Genomic DNA, 20882 nt, shown 5'->3' with positions numbered 1-20882 from the left:
CAAATTGCCAACATCCGCTGGATCATGGAAAAAGCAAGAGAGTTCCAGAAAAACATCTATTTCTGCTTTATTGACTATGCCAAAGCCTTTGACTGTGTGGATCACAATAAACTGTGGAAAATTCTGAAAGAGATGGGAATACCAGACCACCTGACCTGCCTCTTGAGAAACCTATATGCAGGTCAGGAAGCAACAGTTAGAACTGGACATGGAACAACAGACTGGTTCCAAATAGGAAAAGGAGTACATCAAGGCTATATATTGTCACCCTGCTTATTTAACTTCTATGCAGAGTACATCATGAGAAACACTGGGCTGGAAGAAGCACAAGCTGGAATCAAGATTGCCGGGAGAAATATCAATAACCTCAGATATGCAGATGACACCACCCTTATGACAGAAAGTGAAGAGGAACTAAAAAGCCTCTTGATGAAAGTGAAAAAGGAGAGTGAAAAAGTTGGCTTAAAGCTCAGCATTCAGAAAACGAAGATCATGGCATCCGGTCCCATCACTTCATGGGAAATAGATGGGGAAACAGCGGAAATAGTATCAAACTTTATTTTTTGGGGGCTCCAAAATCACTGCAGATGGTGATTGCAGCCATGAAATTAAAAGACGCTTACTCCTTGGAAGGAAAGTTATGACCAACCTAGATAGTATATTCAAAAGCAGAGATATTACTTTGCCAACAAAGGTCCATCTAGTCAAGGCTATGGTTTTTCCAGTGGTCATGTACGGATGTGAGAGGGACTGTGAAGATAGATGAGCACCAAAGAATTGATGCTTTTGAACTGTGGTGTTAGAGAAGACTCTTGAGATCCCTTGGACTGCAAGGAGATCCAACCAGTCCATCCTAAAGGAGATCAGTCCTGGGTGTTCTTTGGAAGGACTGATGCTGAAGTTGAAACTCCAATACTTCGGCCACCTCATGCAAAGAGTTGACTCATTGGAAAAGACCCTGATGCTGGGAGGGATTGGGGACAGGAGGAGAAGGGGACGACAGAGGATGAGATGGCTGGATGGCATCACCAACTCAATGGACATGAGTCTGAGTCAACTCCGGGAGTTGGTGATGGATAGGGAGGCCTGGCGTGCTGTGCTTCATGGGGTCGCAAAGAGTCGGAGACGACTGAGCGACTGAACTGAACTGAACTGAAGTTCTGTCTTAGCTTTCCTGTCACATTTCAAGTCTGCTAACTGAGCAGGTCAACTTAACTATAGAAAACCAAAATGACGGTAGTGTCTACACATTTTAAGATCGGGGGAAACAATCTTTTGCATGAAATATTTGCCATTTTAGAGAGCGAACAAAATGTATGCAGAGCGTAATTCCCAAACCACAGTTTCTGAAGAGATCATCTAGGTAAAGAGAGAATCTGGACTGAGTTGGATGCTTCCCTGTGTTTCTGTGAATTTAAGAATACAAATCATAATTCCAGTCTTCACTTAACTCAGGCCAAGCTCAATTTTTTATTTTAAAAGAAGTTCTGGGTTTTGCTTCCAAGTGGGACTTGGTAGTCATTAAAAAACGTATCTCTGCTATGAAAATAGTGGACGAGGTCCTTTTTAAGGGGTAAACAAGAGGAGTGGGAGAAGTGGGGAACCTTCACCAAGGGGTAAAGATAAAGAGAGCCGGAGTGAGAATGGTAGAAGAGAATGGTGTTAAGATGCTTAAAGGCAAATAACCAGGTAGAGAACGGAGTGTTTGAACAGGAGAGGGATTCACTGATGCGAATTCCTCTTCTAAATATTCCCACGGGGCTCAACATGGGAAATGTAAATCCCCAAAACAGGCGTTTCCACGCCCTCTTTATCTGCTCTCCAGAAGAGGCCTCCTTGCAGCCTCACCTAAAAACGGACCTTACAGCCCACACTCGGATTAAGATCCTCGCCTAGCAACCGCCGGAAGCGGAAGTCGTGCTCTGGACCGGAAGTCGTGCTCTGGACCGGAAGTCGTGCTCTGGACCGTTGCTAGTGCGCCTGCGTGGGCGAGAATTGCTGGCCAGTGAGGAACTCTGTAATAACCGCCAGTTTGAAAGACCGGCCCATGGCGCCAGTGTTCCAGTCCAGCTACCCAGAGGACACCCCGGGCTCTGGGAGACAGCGACGCAGCTCGTCGAAGAGCCCGCCATCCGCACAGGCCAGACACTCCCCTTGGGTCAGCCGTACTCACTCCCGCGACCGCGAAGGCCTCAGGCCTTCGTGGAGTCGGTCGGGTGTTGGAGCTTCTTACCCCTTTAACCGCCCTGGGTCTCGAGAGCGGCCCCCCGGGCTCCGCAACTACGACTTCTCATCCTCTTCTTTCTCCTGTGGAGGGTACCGTTACCATCAACACCACTATGTGGGCAACAGGCAGTGGGCGGAGGACTGTGAGAAAGAGAAGGAGGAGAGCTATCGCCAGAGGCGGCTGAAAGAGAGAGAAAGGATTGGGGAGTTGGGAGCTCCTGAGGTATGGGGGCTGTCTCCAAAGTTTCCTGAGCCAGATTCTGATGAACACACCCCGGTTGAGGATGAAGAGGTAAAGACCAAGAAGAGCAGCAGTTCAGATTCCAGCTCCGAAGAAAAAAGGAAAAAGGCCGGTCGTTCAAAAAATAAAAAGAAAAGAAAGAAAAAGTCCAAAAGAAAACATAGGACATATTCTGATAATAGTGACAGTGATTCGGACTCCGACACTAATTCCAGCTCTGATGATAAAAGGAGAGTAAAAAAAGTCAAGAAGAAAAAGAAACGCAGAGCTAAAAAGCCCAAGAAAAAGAAGACTAAGAAGACTAAAAAAGAATCCAGTGACTCAAGCTATAAGGATTCAGAAGGGGAGTTGGCAGAAGACGTCTGGATTGAGCAGTCAAAGATTGCAGATAACATGGATCTAATAGGTCCAGAGGCACCTATTATACACACCTCTCAAGATGAGAAACCTTTGAACTATGGCCATGCTCTGCTTCCAGGTGAAGGTGCAGCTATGGCTGAGTATGTAAAAGCCGGAAAGCGTATCCCACGAAGAGGTGAAATTGGGTTGACAAGTGAAGAGATTGCTTCTTTTGAACGCTCAGGTTATGTTATGAGTGGTAGCAGACATCGCAGAATGGAGGCTGTGCGCCTGCGTAAAGAGAATCAGATCTATAGTGCTGATGAGAAGAGAGCCCTTGCATCGTTTAACCAAGAAGAGAGACGGAAGAGAGAAAATAAGATTCTAACTAGTTTCCGAGAGATGGTGTACCGAAAAACAAAAGGAAAAGATGATAAATAAGGACTTTTGTTCCATGGCAGGACTTTCAACAATTTTATATGACCAAAATTAAAAGGCTTTATGGTGCTACTGTACCAACTGTAAGTTCCTTAAGAAAAAGCTGCTTTTTTAAATTTCTTTAACAATTTTGTTAAATTTAACTGAAAAAATTATATGTGTACGTGTTTTTAAAAATATTCAAACACTATAGGAGGAGAGTCAGTAAAATATGGGTCTTCTAGCCCCATCCCTAATCCTTCCCTCCTAAGAAATCTCTTTTTGGTATTTTCTTTATCTATCCATGAGTCCTGTTTAGGTACAAGCATGTGTATTGCAGGATAAAAGTTGGAGCTGTTAACCTAAAGGGTTGTTGTTTACCTGTTGTTCTGACTTTTCTCTCTTCCAGGGCTTCATTTCCTCATGGAGACATTCATTTACCCAGGGACAACCAGGAGAACACCACAAAGAACAAAGGATTCAATTGAGTGTATACTTGTGGTTTGCATTTAACAGAGTTAAAAGTTAGTTTTATTGGCTCATTTTCCTCTTCTAGCTTGTTTCCCTTAAATAATAGGCTGCCAAAGCTCCTGAGTTTGGTTATGTATTTCCTGGTCCACTTATGAAGAGGGAAGGAAAATTTTTGTCTTGGCATTCCAAATAAGACTACTGAGACTCAGCCTAATTAGATTAGCTTAGGTCACATGCCCCGCTGCCGCCCTCCCCCCGCCCCATTTCCGGATATATCATTGCCACGAAAAGAGAATGACTTACTCCTGATCTGCCGAGTTGCTCACCTTATGGACTATGGGTAAGGAATGGATACCTGAGTATCCATATTAGAGTAATGTTAGGAAGGCAGGGGTAGGCAACCAACAGGTGCCCACTACAGTTCTGAATGACTTTTTAAAAAAATATAGTACATGTGCTGAAAGCCAACATTTTTTTGAAAAACTTGGCTTTGACTGTCAGAAGCCAAGGACCTCATTGAAAGAGTCCTGGGGTTTACCCATAAAAATAGACATTAGAAAGATAACGATCCAGAGTGCTTGGGTATTCCAACGAGTAGATTAGGTGCCAGCTAGACTAGGAAGAGAAAGAGCAAAAGGAGGAGGTATAAAGAGATGGTTGGTAGAGCTCATGAAATGATCAGATCAGGAAGGACCATGTGGACAAGAGAGTTAACCTGGAGACACTGGTTAGCACCAGTGCTGGAAAGACATTTAGAGCAAGCTCCACTTGTGGTCTGTGATAAGACCTTTATTGTCATCTAGTGATATCTGACCAAACTTAGACTTTCAGTACAAATGAAAACTATCTAATTTGGATAAGCCCCTTTTCAAGCCACAAGACCCTGGAAAGACCACAGAGCTGAAAGTGAAAGGATGTGGCTCTAGAATCTGGCAGGGCAGAGTTGATGTAGAGAGGAACTTTTACCCTGGATCACACTAGCTTGACAGTGGATCACACTAGCTTGAGATTTTCCCAAAGAGAGTTGGGTGAAAGCCCTCTTGTTAGGTATGTACATTTCCATTTATACCACACTATACAGAAGAATCTACATAGCTTGGAGATATTTTATATCAATGCATATAAATAGATCTTTTTAATGACTATAGTATTCCAGTCTATGGATGAACCATATTATATCTGATGTTTAGGATGTTTTTTGTATTTTGCTATTATACAACACTTGTAGTGAAAATCTTTGTGGATGTATGAGGGTTATCATCTGTAGCATGCTCATCTAAAAATAGAATTAATTATTGGGCAAAAAAGAATGCTTTGTGTCATCTAAAAATGGCCACCTAGAAGTGGAATTATTGGATCAAAGGGAAGGTATTTACTAATATAAGTGCTTTCCATGTACTAGGCAATATAGCAGATATTAGGGATAAACCAAAAAGCAAATTAAGCTTGATACCTGCCATCATAGAATTTTACATGCTAACTTGGGGAGACAGACTTTAAATAGTTAATAGACAAATAATTATAAATTGTAGTATGCTATGAAGAAAAGAAGGGGCTAGAGCCAGAAATGGTGGATGTTTTTGGTAGAGCGGTCAAAGTCTAAGAATATTACATTTAACCTTAAAGTGCTTTTAATAGCCATTGTAACATTGCTTTCCAAAGAGGATGCACTGGTTTATACACTCACCTGCTAATATTGTATTTCTAAACCTTTTGAATCTGAATCTTTGCCAATCTGATAGGTGATAATGGCATTTCACTTTTATTTAAGAGTATGGTTGAGTATGTATAATAATTGTAATTCTTTTGTGTGTGTGAATTATCCACATTATATATTTGTGTATTTTCCTATTGAGTTTCTGATCTTTTTCTTATTGATCATAAGAACTCTTCAAATAATAAATAAATCAGTTCTTTATTACAGAACTTGAAGATACTTTCCCCTTATTTGACTTTTGAATTGCTTTTTTGGGAAACACTTGATCATATTGCCCTTTAAGCCCTAAAGACTCTAGTAGCCATTCAGTGAATTGTCTTTCTTACGTGAGGAAAGGATGTAGCTCAGAAACTGTGGCTCCTAAGTAAACCAAGGTAAGACTGGTGGACTTCTGTCCCTCTCTCTTTTGGCTGCACCAGGCTGCATACAGGATCTTATTTCCCTCTGCACTGGAAGCCTGGTGTCCTGACCCATGGATCCCTTGGGAATTCCTCATCTCTTTGCTCTTAACCTAATAAATTCAGCTGCATTTTTATGAAGATACTTATGAAGTTTTACTATCAAGCATGAGGGAGGTTTTTTGGTTTGAGATATGTGTATGTGTGTGTTTTTCCATATAAAGGAAGTATCCATCTATTCCTCTTTTATTAGGAGTTTCCCCATTTATTCAGAAATGTTTGTTGAATTTTATTAAATGACGTTTTAGCATTTGTAGTTATTAGTCTATTAATATGCTGGTTTTAAAGTTACGGATTTCCTAGAATTAAATTATGTGTTGTTTATTAGATTCATTTGGAAGTTTTTGATTATTTAAAACAATGATTGACTACAAATTTTTCTATGCCATAATTCACAGTAATGAATGAGTATGGGTGGAAGCAGAGAGAATAGTGGAAAGAATCATTACAAAAAGATACTTGTATCTCATGGCTATAATGCAGTAGTGCCTCTACTGATCATATAGAAAAGGAAGCTTTTATTTTAAACATCATGGACCTGGACCTCTGATGGAAACATATAGATGACCATTTTGTTTACAGAAATGAGGATAATCTTAGAAAATGAAAATCGCAAGTTCAAAAATTGATTTGTATTATTAGTGAAATGTAGCTCTGTCTTGGTAAAAATGGTATTTTGATTTATTCTCACTTTATCTACCTGTACCGCTTCCAAAAAATACAGCCTACTTAAAAATGCACACCTTGAATTCTTTTAAAAAAGCTCTTTGTCTAGCTTCATTGTGTTTTTATTTTCATGATATCCAATGCAATGACAATAATCTCAGCCTTGATAATATGGGTGACATTTAAGCCAACCATGGTAGGGAGTTTGAAAGTGGGAATGAATGAATTAGGATATATTTGCTTCCTTTTAAAATTGAAATTTATGTTTACCTCTTGTATAATTTTTTTGAGGGAAAGCTCTTGAAAAAAATGAGATATGCATTTTCCCCTCAGGACAGAATTATTAACTTTTAATTAGTAAAATATTCGCATTGATTGGATTTGTTAGCCTAAGGAAGTTTTTAAGTATATACATTTTACTTTAACTTTTTTTTTAAGTTAAACTTTTAAAAGATATTTTTAAGTTTTTGAGACACAAGGGGAAAAAGAACTCTGTTGATAATGGAGTTTTTTTTCTGTTATGATAATTTCAGGCTTGAAACAATATGAATTGTGTGATAAAACAATGTTTAGTAAGATATATGTTTCAAAATTAACCAACTGATTAAACCAGTTTGTTCAGATTTTTTAAAGGGTTTATTTTGTTCACAGATAATAAAAATACAGTTTATGATGATGTGGGCAAGAGAGGGAATACTTCTATTTTCTTTGGCAGAATTTATTTTGGTAGTGACACCACCCTACCCCTCCCCCCTTCACATATTTTGCAGAGAATAATGGTTGATTATTCTCTCCCATGGTAATAGACTGTAATTGAGGAGGACCCTATGGGATCTTCCTGGTACAAACACCTCCCTCCTATCCTCTGCTGTAGCTCCTCTCTGATGTACATAGATAATAGTATCTGATGCACTCTCCTGGGTTGTCTTACAGATGCTAACATTACCACCAAATGAAAGAAATGAAATACTTGATGATCATGCCTCTAGACCTACAGTCCCAAAGTACCAATAAGGTGACTCAGACTGCCTTATTTGCCTGGTTAAAGAATCTGCCTGCAACGCAGGAGACTGGGTTTGGATCCCTGGATCGGGTAGATTCCCTGGAGAAGGGTATGGCTACCCACCCCAGTTATTCTTGCCTGGAGAATTTCATGGACAACTTAACCTAAGTAGTAGTAATGTTAACCACTCTGTTACCTCAACACCAACCAATCAGAGAACTGTGCAAGAGCTGATCAGGTTCCTGACAACCCTGCCTCCCTCACCTGACTTTTATTTTATTTTATTTGCACATCCCTTGAATTTAATTCTAACACCACATCTCAGAAAGTCAAATTGTGTTTTTCATATGTCCTCAGTATAGGCAACATCAGTGTCTTTCTGGGTGTTCCCTTCATGGTTCTTACAGCTGGGAGAGAGGTTCTCTTCTACATGCTTTAGACTGATTCTTTGAAGAGGGGTGGTGGTTTAGTCACTGAGTCATGTCAGACTCTTTGTGACCCCATGGACTGTAGCCTGTCAGGCTCCTCTGGCCCTGGGATTCTCCAGGCAAGAATACTGGAGTGGGTTGCCATTTCCTTCTCTACCTCACCTGACCCTTAAAAAATGCTTTGGTGAAACCCTTTGAGGAGTTGGGGGTATTTTTGAGCACACACCAGAAGTTTTCCTTGCTTGGTCCTGCAATAAACCTCGCTGCTCCACAACGCCCACATTTTGGTTTCTTTGGCCTACTGCATCTGGCACACAACCTTGCGTTTGGTAACATTCCTTAAGTTTTTGTTACCTTAAACCTTGCAAATATACATTCATTGTATATTTGCATATGTACATACATACATGTTCAACTTAAAAATACTTTTATTTTTGCCACTGTATTTGATAATTTTTTTAATTGGGGAGAATGGTAAAATATGTGTCCGTGTCTTAATTAGGTGAGTGAGCAAAGTGGAATACTGGCTGTGATAACACTAAAGTGAGCTGGCCTGTTTCCGTGCCTGTATATGTGTGCTCTGGAGAAGGCAATGGCACCCCACTCCAGTACTCTTGCCCGGAGAGTCCCATGAATGGAGGAGCCTGGTGGGCTGCAGTCCATGGGGTCGGGAAGAGTCGGACACGACTGAGTGACTTCACTTTCACTTTTCACTTTCATGCATTGGAGAAGAAAATGGCAACCCACTCCAGTGTTCTTACCTGGAGAATCTCAGGGACGGGGGAGCCTGGTGGCTGCCGTCTGTGGGGTCACACAGAGTCGGACACAACTGAAGTGACTTAGCATAGCATAGCATATGTGTGCTCAGTCATGTCCAACTCTGCAACCCCATGGACTAAGGCCCACCAGGTTCCTCTGTCCCTGGGATTTCCCAGGCAAGAATACTGGAGTGGGTTGCCATCTCCTACTCCAGAGGATCTTCCCAACCTAAGGATCAAACTTGTGCCTCTGAAGTCTTCTGCATTAGCAGGGGGATTACCGCTAAGGTTGGTGATGGATAGGGAAGCCTGGGTGCGGCAGTCCATGGGATCGCAAAGAGTTGGACACGACTAAGCGACTGAACTGAACTGAGGGCAACCTGCTACTCCTAAGTCGGCTTCAGTCGTGTCCGATTCTGTGCGACCCCATAGAGGGCAGCCCACCAGGCTCCCCCGTCCCTGGGATTCTCCAGGCAAGAACACTGGAGTGGGTTGCCATTGCCTTCTCCAATGCGTGAAAGTGAAAAGTGAAAGTGAAGTCACTCAGTCGTGTCCGACTCTGCGACCCCATGGACTGCAGCCCACCAGGCTCCTCAGTCCATGAGATTTTCTAGGCAAGAGTACTGGAGTGGCTTGCCATTGCCTTCTCCGGAGGGCAACCTGGAAAGCCCCCAAATACGCAAGGTTTCACCAATTTGCGTGTCATCTACATGAATGAAATAAATTTCGGGTTAAAAATTTAAGAAACCTAAAAACACACCTGGACGCCCCTCCCAGCCTCTGGACTTGGAGACCGGAGACCGCTCAACCAACTAGCCTGAATTTGGCCTCCTCTTGGGAGGCGGGAGCAGGAGGCCATCGAGCCGCAGTCCTCCAGTATTCCTAGAGCGACCGTCAAGTGCGCCGCGGAGCGAGAGCGGCCGCCCAGTAAAGAGCTAACAAGCTGCTTGAAAGCTTTTGGCTTTTCCCGTGGGTCCTTGGAGGGGTGAGTGGTGATTGTGCTCCATTTTGGGGAGTAACTGCGGCCCGTGGGCTGGGAAGCAGCTGATTTCCTTGGAGGTGCGGAGAAGCCTTACCCCATGGAGGAGACTTGTGGACTCTGAGTGGGCGAGGACAGGAGATGTTAATCTTGGGGCCTAGGAGAGGAATGATGCTGTGGATCTTGTTCTAGAGGCACAATCTTCTGCATGTGTGTATATATATATATTCTATCCACTGAGCTCAATTTTAAATATGTATAAAGTTAAGCCTTAGAAGGTGACTTTTGAGCAAAAGCCTGAGAGAGGTTTAAAAAACCTACGTGGCCTTTGCGGACACGAGTTTTCTAGTAAGGGGCAACAGCAGATGCAAAGGCGCTAAAGCAGGAGCTTGCTTATCATACTCGAGGAGTAGCTGGGAGCCCAGAGTGGTTAGAGCACAGTCAACAAGGGGAAAGTGTGTAGAAAATGCTGTCAGAGAGATGGGGGTGGGAGGAGGCCTGTAGAAAAAGTGGGTATTGTGTAAGGAATTTGTTCATTTCTTGATGTGGAAGGAGTATTCGGAAGGTTTTGAGCAAAGGAAAAACACCTGACAGGTTTTTAAGCATCTACAGCCGGGAACTCGAGATGAAACCAGACTGGAGGGCAAGACTGGAATCGGGTGACTGGAGGCAGGAAAAACGCTGATTTCTCAGCTTGAAGGCTGTCAGGCAAGTGACTTCTCTTATTGGGGGAAAGCCTTTTTGTTCTATCCTGGCTTTCACCCGATTGGATGAAGTCCACTTACACAAATGAAAGCCATCTGCTTTACTCAGTCGACTCCTTTAAATGTTAATCTCATCTGAAACACCCTCACAGAAACACCCACTGTAATGTTTGGCTAAATATCTGGGTACCTGATGGTGCAGTCAAGTTGTCAAATAAAATTCACCATCATAGTACCAAACTGTTTTCTGGCTAACCATCATTACTTTCATGGACATTTTTTCACTTCTTTTAAGAATACAGTTGACCCTTAAACAACATGGGTTAGCGGCCCATAGTGAAGTCAGAAATCCAACTATAACTTTACAGTCTGCTCTGTCTACTCACAGGGCCACATTGCAGATTTGGCCTATTTGAAAAAAAAGAAATCCATGTATAAGTGGACCCATGTAGTTCACTCTCCTGTTGTTTAAGGGTCAGCTGCAGCAGCATTGGCGTTTTGGATTGTAAATCCTGTTTTGACAAATAAGTATCAGCTGGGAGTGATACTATATAACAGCGAACTGAATTTGGAACCTAACTGGACACAGCCACTGAGTGAGTGAGCCTTATTCATGCTGATTCAGAAGTGTGTGCCAACAATTGGCAGATACTATTTCACTTATCTCTAGAGTCACTCAAGAGTCATCAAAATCAAGAGTCTCCACACACCAAGAGCCTGTTCAAAAGATTGATGGTATAATTCTCTGAGTTTTTTTTTTTTTAAGGTTGTGTTGGGTCTTCATTGCTGGGCATGGGGGGTACTCTGCATTGCAGTGCATGGGGTTCTCACGGAGGTGGTTTCTCTTGTTATGAGCACAGGCTCAAGGGTACATGGGCTTCAGTAGTGCAGCTTTTGGGCTCAATAGTTGCCGTTCCTGGGCCCCAGAGCACAGGCTCAACAGTTGTGGGACACAGGCTTAGTTGCTCTGAGGCGTGTGGGATCTTCCCAGACCAGGGATTGAACCCTTGTCTCCTGCATTGGCAGGCAGTTTCTTAACCACTGAGCCACCAGGAAGCCTCTCTGAGTTCATCTTGACATGTTGCGTTTGATAGGCTTTTGTAAGGTGTCCAGGAACCAGATAGCCAGAAGAAAAATCTGTCACTCTTGAGAGGTCTGGGCAGAAAAATAAGGAAATCATTGGCATAAAGATGGTACATAACATACCTGTCCTGTATGTTACCCTCTCCTAGCTTAGGTCCTATTTCTCTTTTTCCTTTCAATGTCCTGTTTTTTGAAAGAGTAATTTTTGCTTGTGCCATTTTTCTCATTTTCCTGTGGCTGGGTGACTGTTCTCCCTATCCAATGACCAGAATTGCCTTTACAGAGGTTGCAGTGACCTCTGTTTGTTTGTTTTAAATAATATTTATTTAAGTATTTATGGCTCTGCTGGGTCTTAGTTGTGACATGCTGGATCATGTGGCATGTGGGATCTAGTTCTCTGACCAGGGATTGAACTCGGGACCCCTGCATTTGTTGCAAAGAGTCTTGGCTGCTGGACTGTCAGGGAAGTCACTGACTTTTTTTTGTTTTTGTTTGTATGTTTTTTAGAAATACTAATAGAAATACTAATCATCTGGGCTCCCCAGATGATTCAGCAGTAAAGAATTCACCTGCAGTGCAGGAGATGCAAGAGACATGGGTTCGATTCCTGGGTCAGGAAGATCCTCTGGAGGGAGGACGTGGCAGCCCGCTTCAGTATTCTTGCCTGGAAAATCCTGTGGACAGAGAAGCCTGGCGGTCTACATTCCATAGGGTTGCAAAAAGTCGGATGCTACTGAGCACAATATAGTTATGGACAAGGAGACATGGAAAGCTTTGGGGTTTTCTGTTTGTTTTGGTTTTAATTTTTGGCTGTGGATGTGTCTTCATTGCTGCGTGCAAGGCTTTCTCTAGTTGCAGTGAGTGAGGACTACTCTCCAGTTGAGATGCCGTCATTTACCTCAAAACATGTCTCTGAATTAGGTATTATCTTCATTTTACAAATGAGTAAACAGTGTAGTGACAGAGTTGGATGGAATGCAGGCCCCTTGTCTCCTGGATTCTACTGTCTTTGTTTTTCTACCTTCCTGCTTGTTCCTTCTTCTCTTGCTTACACGTAGGTGTTTCCCAGGTTCCAGCCCCACTCACCCTTTTCCCAGCTATAACTAACAACTACCCTGAACATGTGAGGTTTTCCAACAGCTCTGCGCTCAGGTTTTTCTCTGTCTGGAAAACCCTTTCTGTATTTTCTTGTCTGACTTTCACATGTCTTTTACGAGTCAGAAGGGCTCACCTTCAAGAGGCCTTTTCTGACCTGCTAACAGGGATTAAGTGTCTTACCACTGAGCTCTGCTAGCATCCTGTGTCTACCTTCACCGTGGCACTTAATACATGCAACTGTAATTGCTTATTTACTTGATTTCTTGTGGGGCAGAGAGCTATAGAGGCCAGAGGTTATTTCATCTCTGTATCTCCAGCAACTAAGAGTGTGGCACCTAGACAATAAATGAGGTAAGTTGTGAATATCCTTATGTTCTTTTAGTTAATTCTGATACTGGCTTTAATGAATGAACATACAAACAGTTTTGTTCATTTCGTGTCTTTTGTCTCCCTCTCAACATTTGGAGAATTTTCAAATCTACTGAAAAGTTGTAAGAATAGTATGGTCAACACTATAAACCCCACATATAGCAGCTCTTGTCAACTTCCTGCTACGTTTGTGTTTTTTCTCTCTCCCTCTCTCCTCATACCTCTCCACAGACTCCCCTTTTCTTGCAACATTTGAAAATAAGTTTTAGTACCGTCTCCTGAGAATAAGGCTATTCTCTTACATGACCACAAAACTGTATCCCACCCAAGGAGACTCTCAGATCTGCACACTTCTTCTGTGAAGGGCCAGAATAGCTGAGCTTTGCAGGTGCTGCAGTCTCTGTGGTAACTCCAGTTGACCCTTGAACAAAAGGGTTTGGACTACATGGGTCCACTTATACGTGGGTTTTTTCAGTGCATATAGTACATGAATTTTCATTTTGCAGATCTTTAAGTGGGGGAAAGTTTGTGTTTGGTTAAAATCATGTGGAGTCAAAAGAACTAGAGTTTGAGTCCTGATCCTGTTGAAGCTGTTTTAGCTTCCTACCCTTGCTCATCTATCAGTTCCTTTGTTTTTGCAGCAGAGATAGTAAGTAGCACACAGATTTTGGATTTTTGACTGAGCAGGGGTCAGTGCCCCAATGTTCAAGTCCTCAGTCCTGCTAGTGTATTTCTGAAAGCAGATGTAAACACTATCTACTAAATGGGTTTGGCTGTATTTCAACAAGAAAAAAATCAATCTTCCCTGTTGGCTCGGTGGGTAAAGAGTCTGCCTTTAATGTGGGAGACTCGGGTTCAATCCCTGCCGAGTCAGACATGACTGTGCACCTAAGCAGCAGCAGTATTCCGGTAAAATTTTAAGTACAAATACAGCCTTTGGGCTCTATTTGGTTTGCCTATATATTATTCAGATTTCTGAATTCTTCAAAACATTTGTATATATTTTTTTTATTCAGAGCAAATTTCACTTGTTACGTTTTGCTGTATCTCTTTAGTCTAGAGAAATACCTTTCCCACACTCACTCTTTATTTTCATGAAATTGATGTTTTGAAAAGTGCATACCTCTTGTAGATAAGCTGCATTCTGGACATTCTAGATTTATCTGAAAGTTTCCTCATTATTAGATTCGTGTTAAACACATCTAGTAAAAATGCTGCATACGTGATTAAGGCACAAGGTCAGTTATCTTACTGTTGGTGTTGCTAGGTTTCATTTGACTGCCGGATGGCGCCATTCTTCCCTTTGTAATTCATAAGCAATCAGCGTGGTGATTCTTTGAGGCTGAGATTATCCTTTCCCCTTACTGCTTTTTACCCAATGATTTCACCCATTTGTGGTCCTTGATTGAATCAGTTATTTCATCAAGGGCTACAGAATGGTGATTTTTCAAATCTGTTATTTATGCTGTTAGCTGGCGATCTTCTGTAAAACAGTCTTCTCATTTTGTATGGTTGTTTCAGAGAGAGAGAAGAAATGGATAGTAATTATTGGAAATGTATAAATCCAACAAAGGGGTATTTCTATTGCAGTTATTATCATTACTACTACTATTACTGTTTCTGTGATTCTTGTTATTACATTTTCAGGGGTATCCCTGAGGAGGCAGTCAAAAGAAAGTTGCCCCAAATAGAGCAGTCTGAAGGTGGGGATGGCGATAGCATGGGGAACCGTTCCTTCCCTGGCTCCTGTGAACCTGAAGAAGGAGGGGCTTCAGGTGGTAAAGGAGGATCACCTCTCTGCTCGGGAACAGGGAGTCAAGCTTCAGGGAAACGGCACAGGCTTCAGGCAGGAGCCCCTGTGTAAGCGGTTCAGGCAGTTGCGCTATGAAGAGACCACAGGACCTCGAGAGGCCCTGAGCCGGCTCCGGGAACTCTGCCGACAATGGCTACAGCCTGAGACCCACACCAAGGAGCAGATCCTGGAGCTGCTGGTGCTGGAGCAGTTCCTGACCATCCTGCCTGAGGAACTTCAGGCCCGGTTGCGGGAGCATCACCTGGAGAGCGGGGAAGATGCGGTGGTTTTCCTGGAGGATTTGCAGCTGGAGCTGGGAGGAACAGGACAACAGGAGGTAAGGGTCAGGTGTCCCCCTTTGCAAGAAAGCAGGAGTTGACACACTGGGCCAGAGCTGTAGCCATGACTTCAGCAGTGGAAGAACTGCTCAGCTTGGGTTCCGTTTCTTTGTAGTCTGGTTGTTTCTTGCTGAAGCTCTTACCTCAGCCACCCTGCCTCTGCTGGGAGGAAACTGAATGTACTCCAGGCTCTCCAGCCTCTTTTCTTTGCCTTTCTGTGGTTTCTCTTCGCTTCCTTTTCTAAACATTGAAGTGTTTTTCTGAACAGCAGTTTCCGCCTAAACCCACGTGTACCTAATCATCCCTAGGACCCAAACCAGGCAAAGAAACAGGAAGTGCTCATGGAGGAGACAGCCCCTGGAAAAGCCACGCCAGAGCGGCAGGTCCAACCTGAAGGTGACGTTCCACAGCCCGAGAGAGAGAAGGGTAAGAAGACTGCATCTTCGCATGTGAGATTTGTGGTTCTGCCTGGAGGCCTTGCTCGGCACCCTTGGCATTTTGCTTTTTTGTTTTTGTTTTGAGTCAGGTTTATTGAGGTTAGTTTACATGCACTAAAATTCACTCTTTGTAAGTGTACAGGCCAATGAGTTTTCACAAACATGAAATAATGACAGTTGTCTAATCATCACCACAATCAAGACAGAGAAGTTTCCATCGCCCCAGACATTTCCTTTTTCCCTAACCCTTGTTTCTGTTTTTGAGTGTTTCTAGTTTGGTTTTTTCTGTTTAATTAAAACTGAATCCTTCTCCTGTGTGAACCTTTACCTTCCTCTTCTCCCCATTACTGGGGGGTGGGGGTGTGAATTAAAAAGGAGTGCTTGTTTCTCTCCCAAGGGAAAGAATGGCAGCCACATGATTCACTGCTTATTTTTTCTTACCACCTTTCAGTTATTGTAAATGACTACTGCCTTTTATTTCTAAATGTTGTCTGGATTTTCTTTTGTTTTTTTCTTTTTGCTCTAGACTCTGAAATCTCTCTTTCTAATATTTATCCCTTTCATTCTTCTTCTCCTCTTTCCAGTCTGGTACAAGCCCTGTTTCTCTTTTTTGTTTTACCGTCTCTCATCTTGGTGCTTCCGCTAAAGTTAAATTACCTCTTGTTCATTCTCCACCATTTAAACACATTCATTACTGTTGCTCCCCTCCTTCAATGAACTAAGAAACAACCCATCACCTTCAGTCACTCCCAATAGCTCTTAACAGAAGCCTCACCTAGCATATTCTGGCACTTGCAGACCTTGCAGCCTCGTATTCCCTGACATAATCAGCTTGCTTCAGTTTGCTGGAGACTTTTCATTCCAACTATTCCATGTGCTGGGAAACCCCTCATTCCCAGACACACTGGGACAATTAGTCATCCTTGGTTCCATCAGCTCTTACGTGTGTTTCTCCTCATGCTGAGTCCCTTTCCCGCCTTGTCTGTCTGGAATACTTTTTCCTCACTCTCGCTGGCTAATTCCTACTCCTCCTTCACAGCTAGCTTAGATATCACTTTCTCTGTCCTTCCTAAATCCCCCCAAGTCTAGATCAGTTTCCCCACCTCTGCTGCTAAAGCTACCATAGAACTGATCATATTATATTAGAATTGCTGGTTTACTTCTCTTTTTCTCCTGCCGGACCCAAAGGACGGGGCTTTGTTTTGTCTCCTGAGTCTGCTACCATCCCGCGCCTAGAGTAGACCTTCAGTATATATCTATTTGATGCATGGCTGATTTCAATTGTAAAGCCTTCTTTTACTCACTACCTGGTTCCCCTGTGCAGTTTCTGAGTATACTTCAGAATTCCTCTTCTTCTGGAAGCTTTCTGAGTAAAGCAGCCAAAAGAGAGAGGCCTACTTTTTCTAAACAGCCTTGCAGAAATGAATTTATGCCATGTAATCAATGATGGGTATATATTTTAAATATAAAAAGTAGATTTAACAACAGTAGATTCTTGAAATTGTTCCTTACTTTCTAGATCTGTTGAAAAATGTTATTTTACACTCAGAGTTCAGGTTGTTTTTCAGTTTGGGAGGCCCCTGCATTCCCTTTTAGTTGTGTGTGTCATTCTGTCCTCATGGAAAAGGCTGTTCTCTCACTCCCTCCCCGTGGGGGCTATTCATCCTCTTGCCAAAGGCCTTTACACCCGATCAGGTTTCTAGTGTTTCTACTCTGCCTCCCCAACATGTGCTTTTACTTTCTCTGATACCTCCTCCCCCCACCCTTCATTTTCACTTTCTCACTGACTCTCACTTTTGAAATGTTCTGCTTGCTATCTTTATCTTGCTCACACAGAGTAAGCTTCATTTGTTTGTTATTAGTGCTGTTTAGACTCTCTCTCTCTTCTATTTTCTCCATCCACTTCTCCTTTTACTCTCATTCTGCTTTCCATCCCATTCATGCTCCTGGACATCGTGCTCCTATCTGGTATTCCCTCTGACCCTCTCCCTGGTGTCTGAGCTAAGTTTTTATTCAGAAAACATTGTTTATTATCTCTTCTGTGCCACATCTATAAGCAAATGATTAAAGCAATGAACTATAATGGATCTACTGAACCACACAGGAAAGCAGTTTCTGCTGTCCAAGGAGATCAGGAAAGGCTAACACATTTTTGTGGACTTCATGTTACCCTCAAGGTCTTGTGGCCCAGTGTTTTTTTGATTTATTGGTGAGGACATTGAGCCCAGAGGATTTAAATCACCTAAGAAACACAGCTAATCAGTGATAAAATTGGCACCATGTCTGCATGCCTTCATTTCCAGTTCATTTCTTCATTTCTGGTGCTATCCCTTTCTCTTATTTGCCCTGGGTATTTAATTGACCTAGCTTTCTAATTTCCACATGGCAGACCATTATCAAGAACATACAGCTGTCAGCTGTACAGCAAAGTGAATCAGTTATATGTATATCCACACTTAAAAAATTTTTTTATTGGTGTCTAGTTGATTTACAATGTCATGTTAGTCTCAGGGATACAGTTTGGTGAATCAGTTATGCATATTCATATGTCTGTTCTTTTGTGGATTCTTTTCCCACACAGGCCATTACAGAGTAGAGTTCCCTGTGCTATACAGTAGGTCCTTATTTGTTTAATCTCACTTTTAAATACTTCCAATTGTATGTTCTTTTCAGACCCTGCAATTCTATATGCTTTTTCTTCAATTTTGAGACCAGCGATCTCATCATTTTGCCTAAGTTAACTGAAGTTTTTAAAGTAATATAGCCATTATAAATTATTCAAAAACTCAAGTTGTTTAATATACTCTTATTTCCTGGTTTTGCCTGGTGGTTGATGTTTTATGGTAATTTATAGAAAACTAGATTAGCAAAAAGTTCTCAAAGATAAAATTATAACAATCATTTTTTTCTTCTGTGTCACTGCTATGTCTGGCACAAACTTTACGTTATTTTCCCACTACTTGTTTATAATTCTGTCTCTCCTTTAAAAAGAGTTCATAAAAAATAAGTTTTTATTCTACTTGATAACCTCAGTGCCTACAGTAATGATTGGCATTTAGGATGGGTTTAGGAAGGAAGGGATGAAGGCAGGAAAATGTTCAGTATTTTCTTCACTGAAGCCATAAGCAGATTTAAAAACAAAAAAGAACATAGAGCCCTGCCCTTTATGACTGTTTACTTGCTTGCTAACTTCTCTCTGTGTGTATTTATGCATATGTATCACATGACTTCAAACCATTTAAAATAAGTCCTCTCTCACCATAATCCTCTCAAAGCAGCCACTGAGAAACATTTTCTTATGTATCATTCCATATATGTTATATACAAACACAAACATCCACATTTCCATTTTGCACACATTCAGTTTTATCCTCCTAATTGCAGATTCCTTCTCCTGAGCACCAAAAAGCAAGTAATTGGTGTTATATGCTTAATGTTTCAGGGGAGGTGAAAAGGATTGAGAATGGGAAGCTGGTTGTAGAGACAGACTCCTGTGGAAGAGTGGAATCATCTGGGAAACCATTTGAACCCATGGAGGTTCATTACAAGGACTCTAACTTGGATAGGCAGCAGGCTGAGCCCAAGGAGAAGACTGACTGTAAATGCTCAGAATATGGGCAGGCATTCTTCCAGCACTCAGACCTGATTAAGCATGAAAATTCACACAGGAAAGAAAAACTCTGTGAAGCTGAAGTGTGTCAGAGTTTGAGTCTTCCTGGACATCAGAAAATATGCTCTAGAGAAAAAGGTCATCAGTGTCATGAATGTGGGAAAGCCTTTCAGAGAAGTTCACACCTTGTCAGACATCAGAAAATCCATCTTGGTGAGAAGCCTTATCAGTGCAAGGAGTGTGGAAAAGTCTTTAGCCAGAACGCAGGCCTTTTGGAACATCTCAGAATCCATACTGGAGAGAAACCTTATCTATGTATCCACTGTGGAAAGAACTTTCGGCGCAGCTCCCACCTTAATCGACACCAGAGAATTCACAGTCAGGAGGAGCCCTGTCAGTGCAAAGAGTGTGGAAAAACCTTTAGTCAGGCCCTTCTCCTCACCCACCATCAGAGAATCCACAGCCACTCCAGAAGCCACCAGTGTAATGAGTGTGGGAAAACCTTCAGTTTGACATCAGACCTTATTCGACACCACAGGATTCACACTGGAGAAAAACCTTTCAAGTGTACTATTTGCCAGAAAGCCTTCCGATTAAACTCCCATCTCGCTCAGCATGTGAGAATCCACAACGAGGAAAAACCCTACAAGTGTAATGAATGTGGAGAAGCCTTCAGGCAGAGGTCTGGTCTTTTTCAACATCAGAGATACCACCACAAAAACAGACTGGCTTGATGAAGTGTCCTCTCCTTATAGACCATCAGAGACAGTACGTTAATAAGCAGCACTTCAGGAAAAGTCATTCTAGCCAGTTCTGGCAGAGAATTGGGGGCCAAGTTGAAGGCTTTCTGCCTGCACTCTTATTTTCCTTGTAGTCAGCTTTGGGCCACAATATTTTGACCCTAGATGGTACTATGGGATCAAAGGTAAAAGCATTCTTCACTGCAGGACTTCTCAGAGGCTTTAACATGGTAAATGTGTAGTTATGTGTCTCCAAGTAGCAGAGAGCCTCATGATCAAGGGCTTGAAGTCATCAATGAGTCAAGTATGTATAAATTTATAGGTTTAAGCAGAAGAAGAGAGGGTTGATATTTTTGCACATGCTGCAGCAGCAGTCTCCTATACAAAATAAAAAAAGACTTTGGAATACCACACTGAAAGGTACCTTTTATTTTATTTTATTTTATTTTTTTTTTGCTGCATTGCACAACACATGGGATCTTAGTTCTCTGACCAGGGATCAAACCCATGCCCCCTGCATTGGGAGCGCAGACTTCCACCAGACTGCCAGGGAAGTCCCTCAAAGGTATCTTAAAGTCCAGGTTATTAATGGTAAACATTTTACTCCACTGATTTTACTACCCCATCCCCACCCCAATCAGCAGAAGCATTTTGGAAAGCAATGATGATCTAATTTTACCATTTCCCAGCCCCATCCCTGCCATGTATACCTCATTGATTCAAATTAGAAACTAAAGTTTTATTTAGACTATGGAAGAGATTTGGTAAGTTATTTGAATGAACCAGGCTGAATTAATCCAAGTAGCAACTATCTTACTTGATAACTTCAGTGTTAGTATAGTGGCTGCTGCATAGCAACTTTGATAAATGTCTGGGGAAAGAGATTGGATTTTTTTCCTTTAATACTGATGATGTAACTTTAAAATGCTGTTTGTTCTGGAATTTTGAAAGTCAAGTAATAAAATCAGCTTGGAAGAGATCATGTTCGTCACATTGTGAATGCCAAAA

General features: G+C 42.1%; 2 protein-coding genes across 6 annotated transcripts; both read left to right on the top strand.

Moving 5' to 3' along the window:
- Positions 1–1929: 1929 nt before the first annotated feature.
- NKAPL (NFKB activating protein like) lies at positions 1930–5641 on the top strand. The gene is made up of 2 exons (XM_061398686.1): positions 1930–3327; positions 3633–5641. Exon 1 carries the CDS (start codon positions 2048–2050, stop codon positions 3245–3247), a length of 1200 nt encoding a protein of 399 aa, XP_061254670.1. The 5' UTR covers positions 1930–2047; the 3' UTR covers positions 3248–3327; positions 3633–5641.
- A 3960-nt stretch (positions 5642–9601) lies between these two features.
- Positions 9602–20853, top strand: ZSCAN26 (zinc finger and SCAN domain containing 26). 5 transcript variants are annotated; one of them, XM_061398680.1, is made up of 5 exons: positions 9609–9709; positions 12863–12939; positions 14605–15086; positions 15396–15513; positions 18967–20853. In XM_061398680.1, the coding sequence occupies exons 3-5, from the start codon at positions 14667–14669 to the stop codon at positions 19866–19868; spliced, it is 1440 nt and encodes a 479-aa protein (XP_061254664.1). In that variant the 5' UTR covers positions 9609–9709; positions 12863–12939; positions 14605–14666; the 3' UTR covers positions 19869–20853. The 5 variants fall into 5 exon arrangements, with proteins under 5 accessions (XP_061254666.1, XP_061254668.1, XP_061254667.1 ...); XM_061398681.1 differs by having other exon boundaries at positions 9610–9709; positions 11998–12939; XM_061398682.1 differs by lacking the exon at positions 12863–12939 and having other exon boundaries at positions 9602–9709.
- The last annotated feature ends 29 nt before the right edge of the window (positions 20854–20882 follow it).

The sequence above is a fragment of the Bos javanicus genome, chromosome 23 (assembly GCF_032452875.1).
Source record: "Bos javanicus breed banteng chromosome 23, ARS-OSU_banteng_1.0, whole genome shotgun sequence".
Lineage (NCBI taxonomy): Eukaryota > Metazoa > Chordata > Mammalia > Artiodactyla > Bovidae > Bos > Bos javanicus.
Note: the sequence above shows the minus strand (reverse complement) of the source record. Positions and strands in the feature narration are given on the sequence as shown.

Bases quoted from the DNA above. Each gene is read 5' to 3' on its own strand.
- ZSCAN26 (XM_061398682.1), top strand. From the start codon at position 14,667: ATGGCGATAGCATGGGGAACCGTTCCTTCCCTGGCTCCTGTGAACCTG. The intron at 15,087-15,395 runs GTAAGGGTCAGG...AATCATCCCTAG, and splicing joins GAGGAACAGGACAACAGGAG to GACCCAAACCAGGCAAAGAA. The intron at 15,514-18,966 runs GTAAGAAGACTG...TTAATGTTTCAG, and splicing joins ACAGCCCGAGAGAGAGAAGG to GGGAGGTGAAAAGGATTGAG.
- NKAPL (XM_061398686.1), top strand. From the start codon at position 2,048: ATGGCGCCAGTGTTCCAGTCCAGCTACCCAGAGGACACCCCGGGCTCT.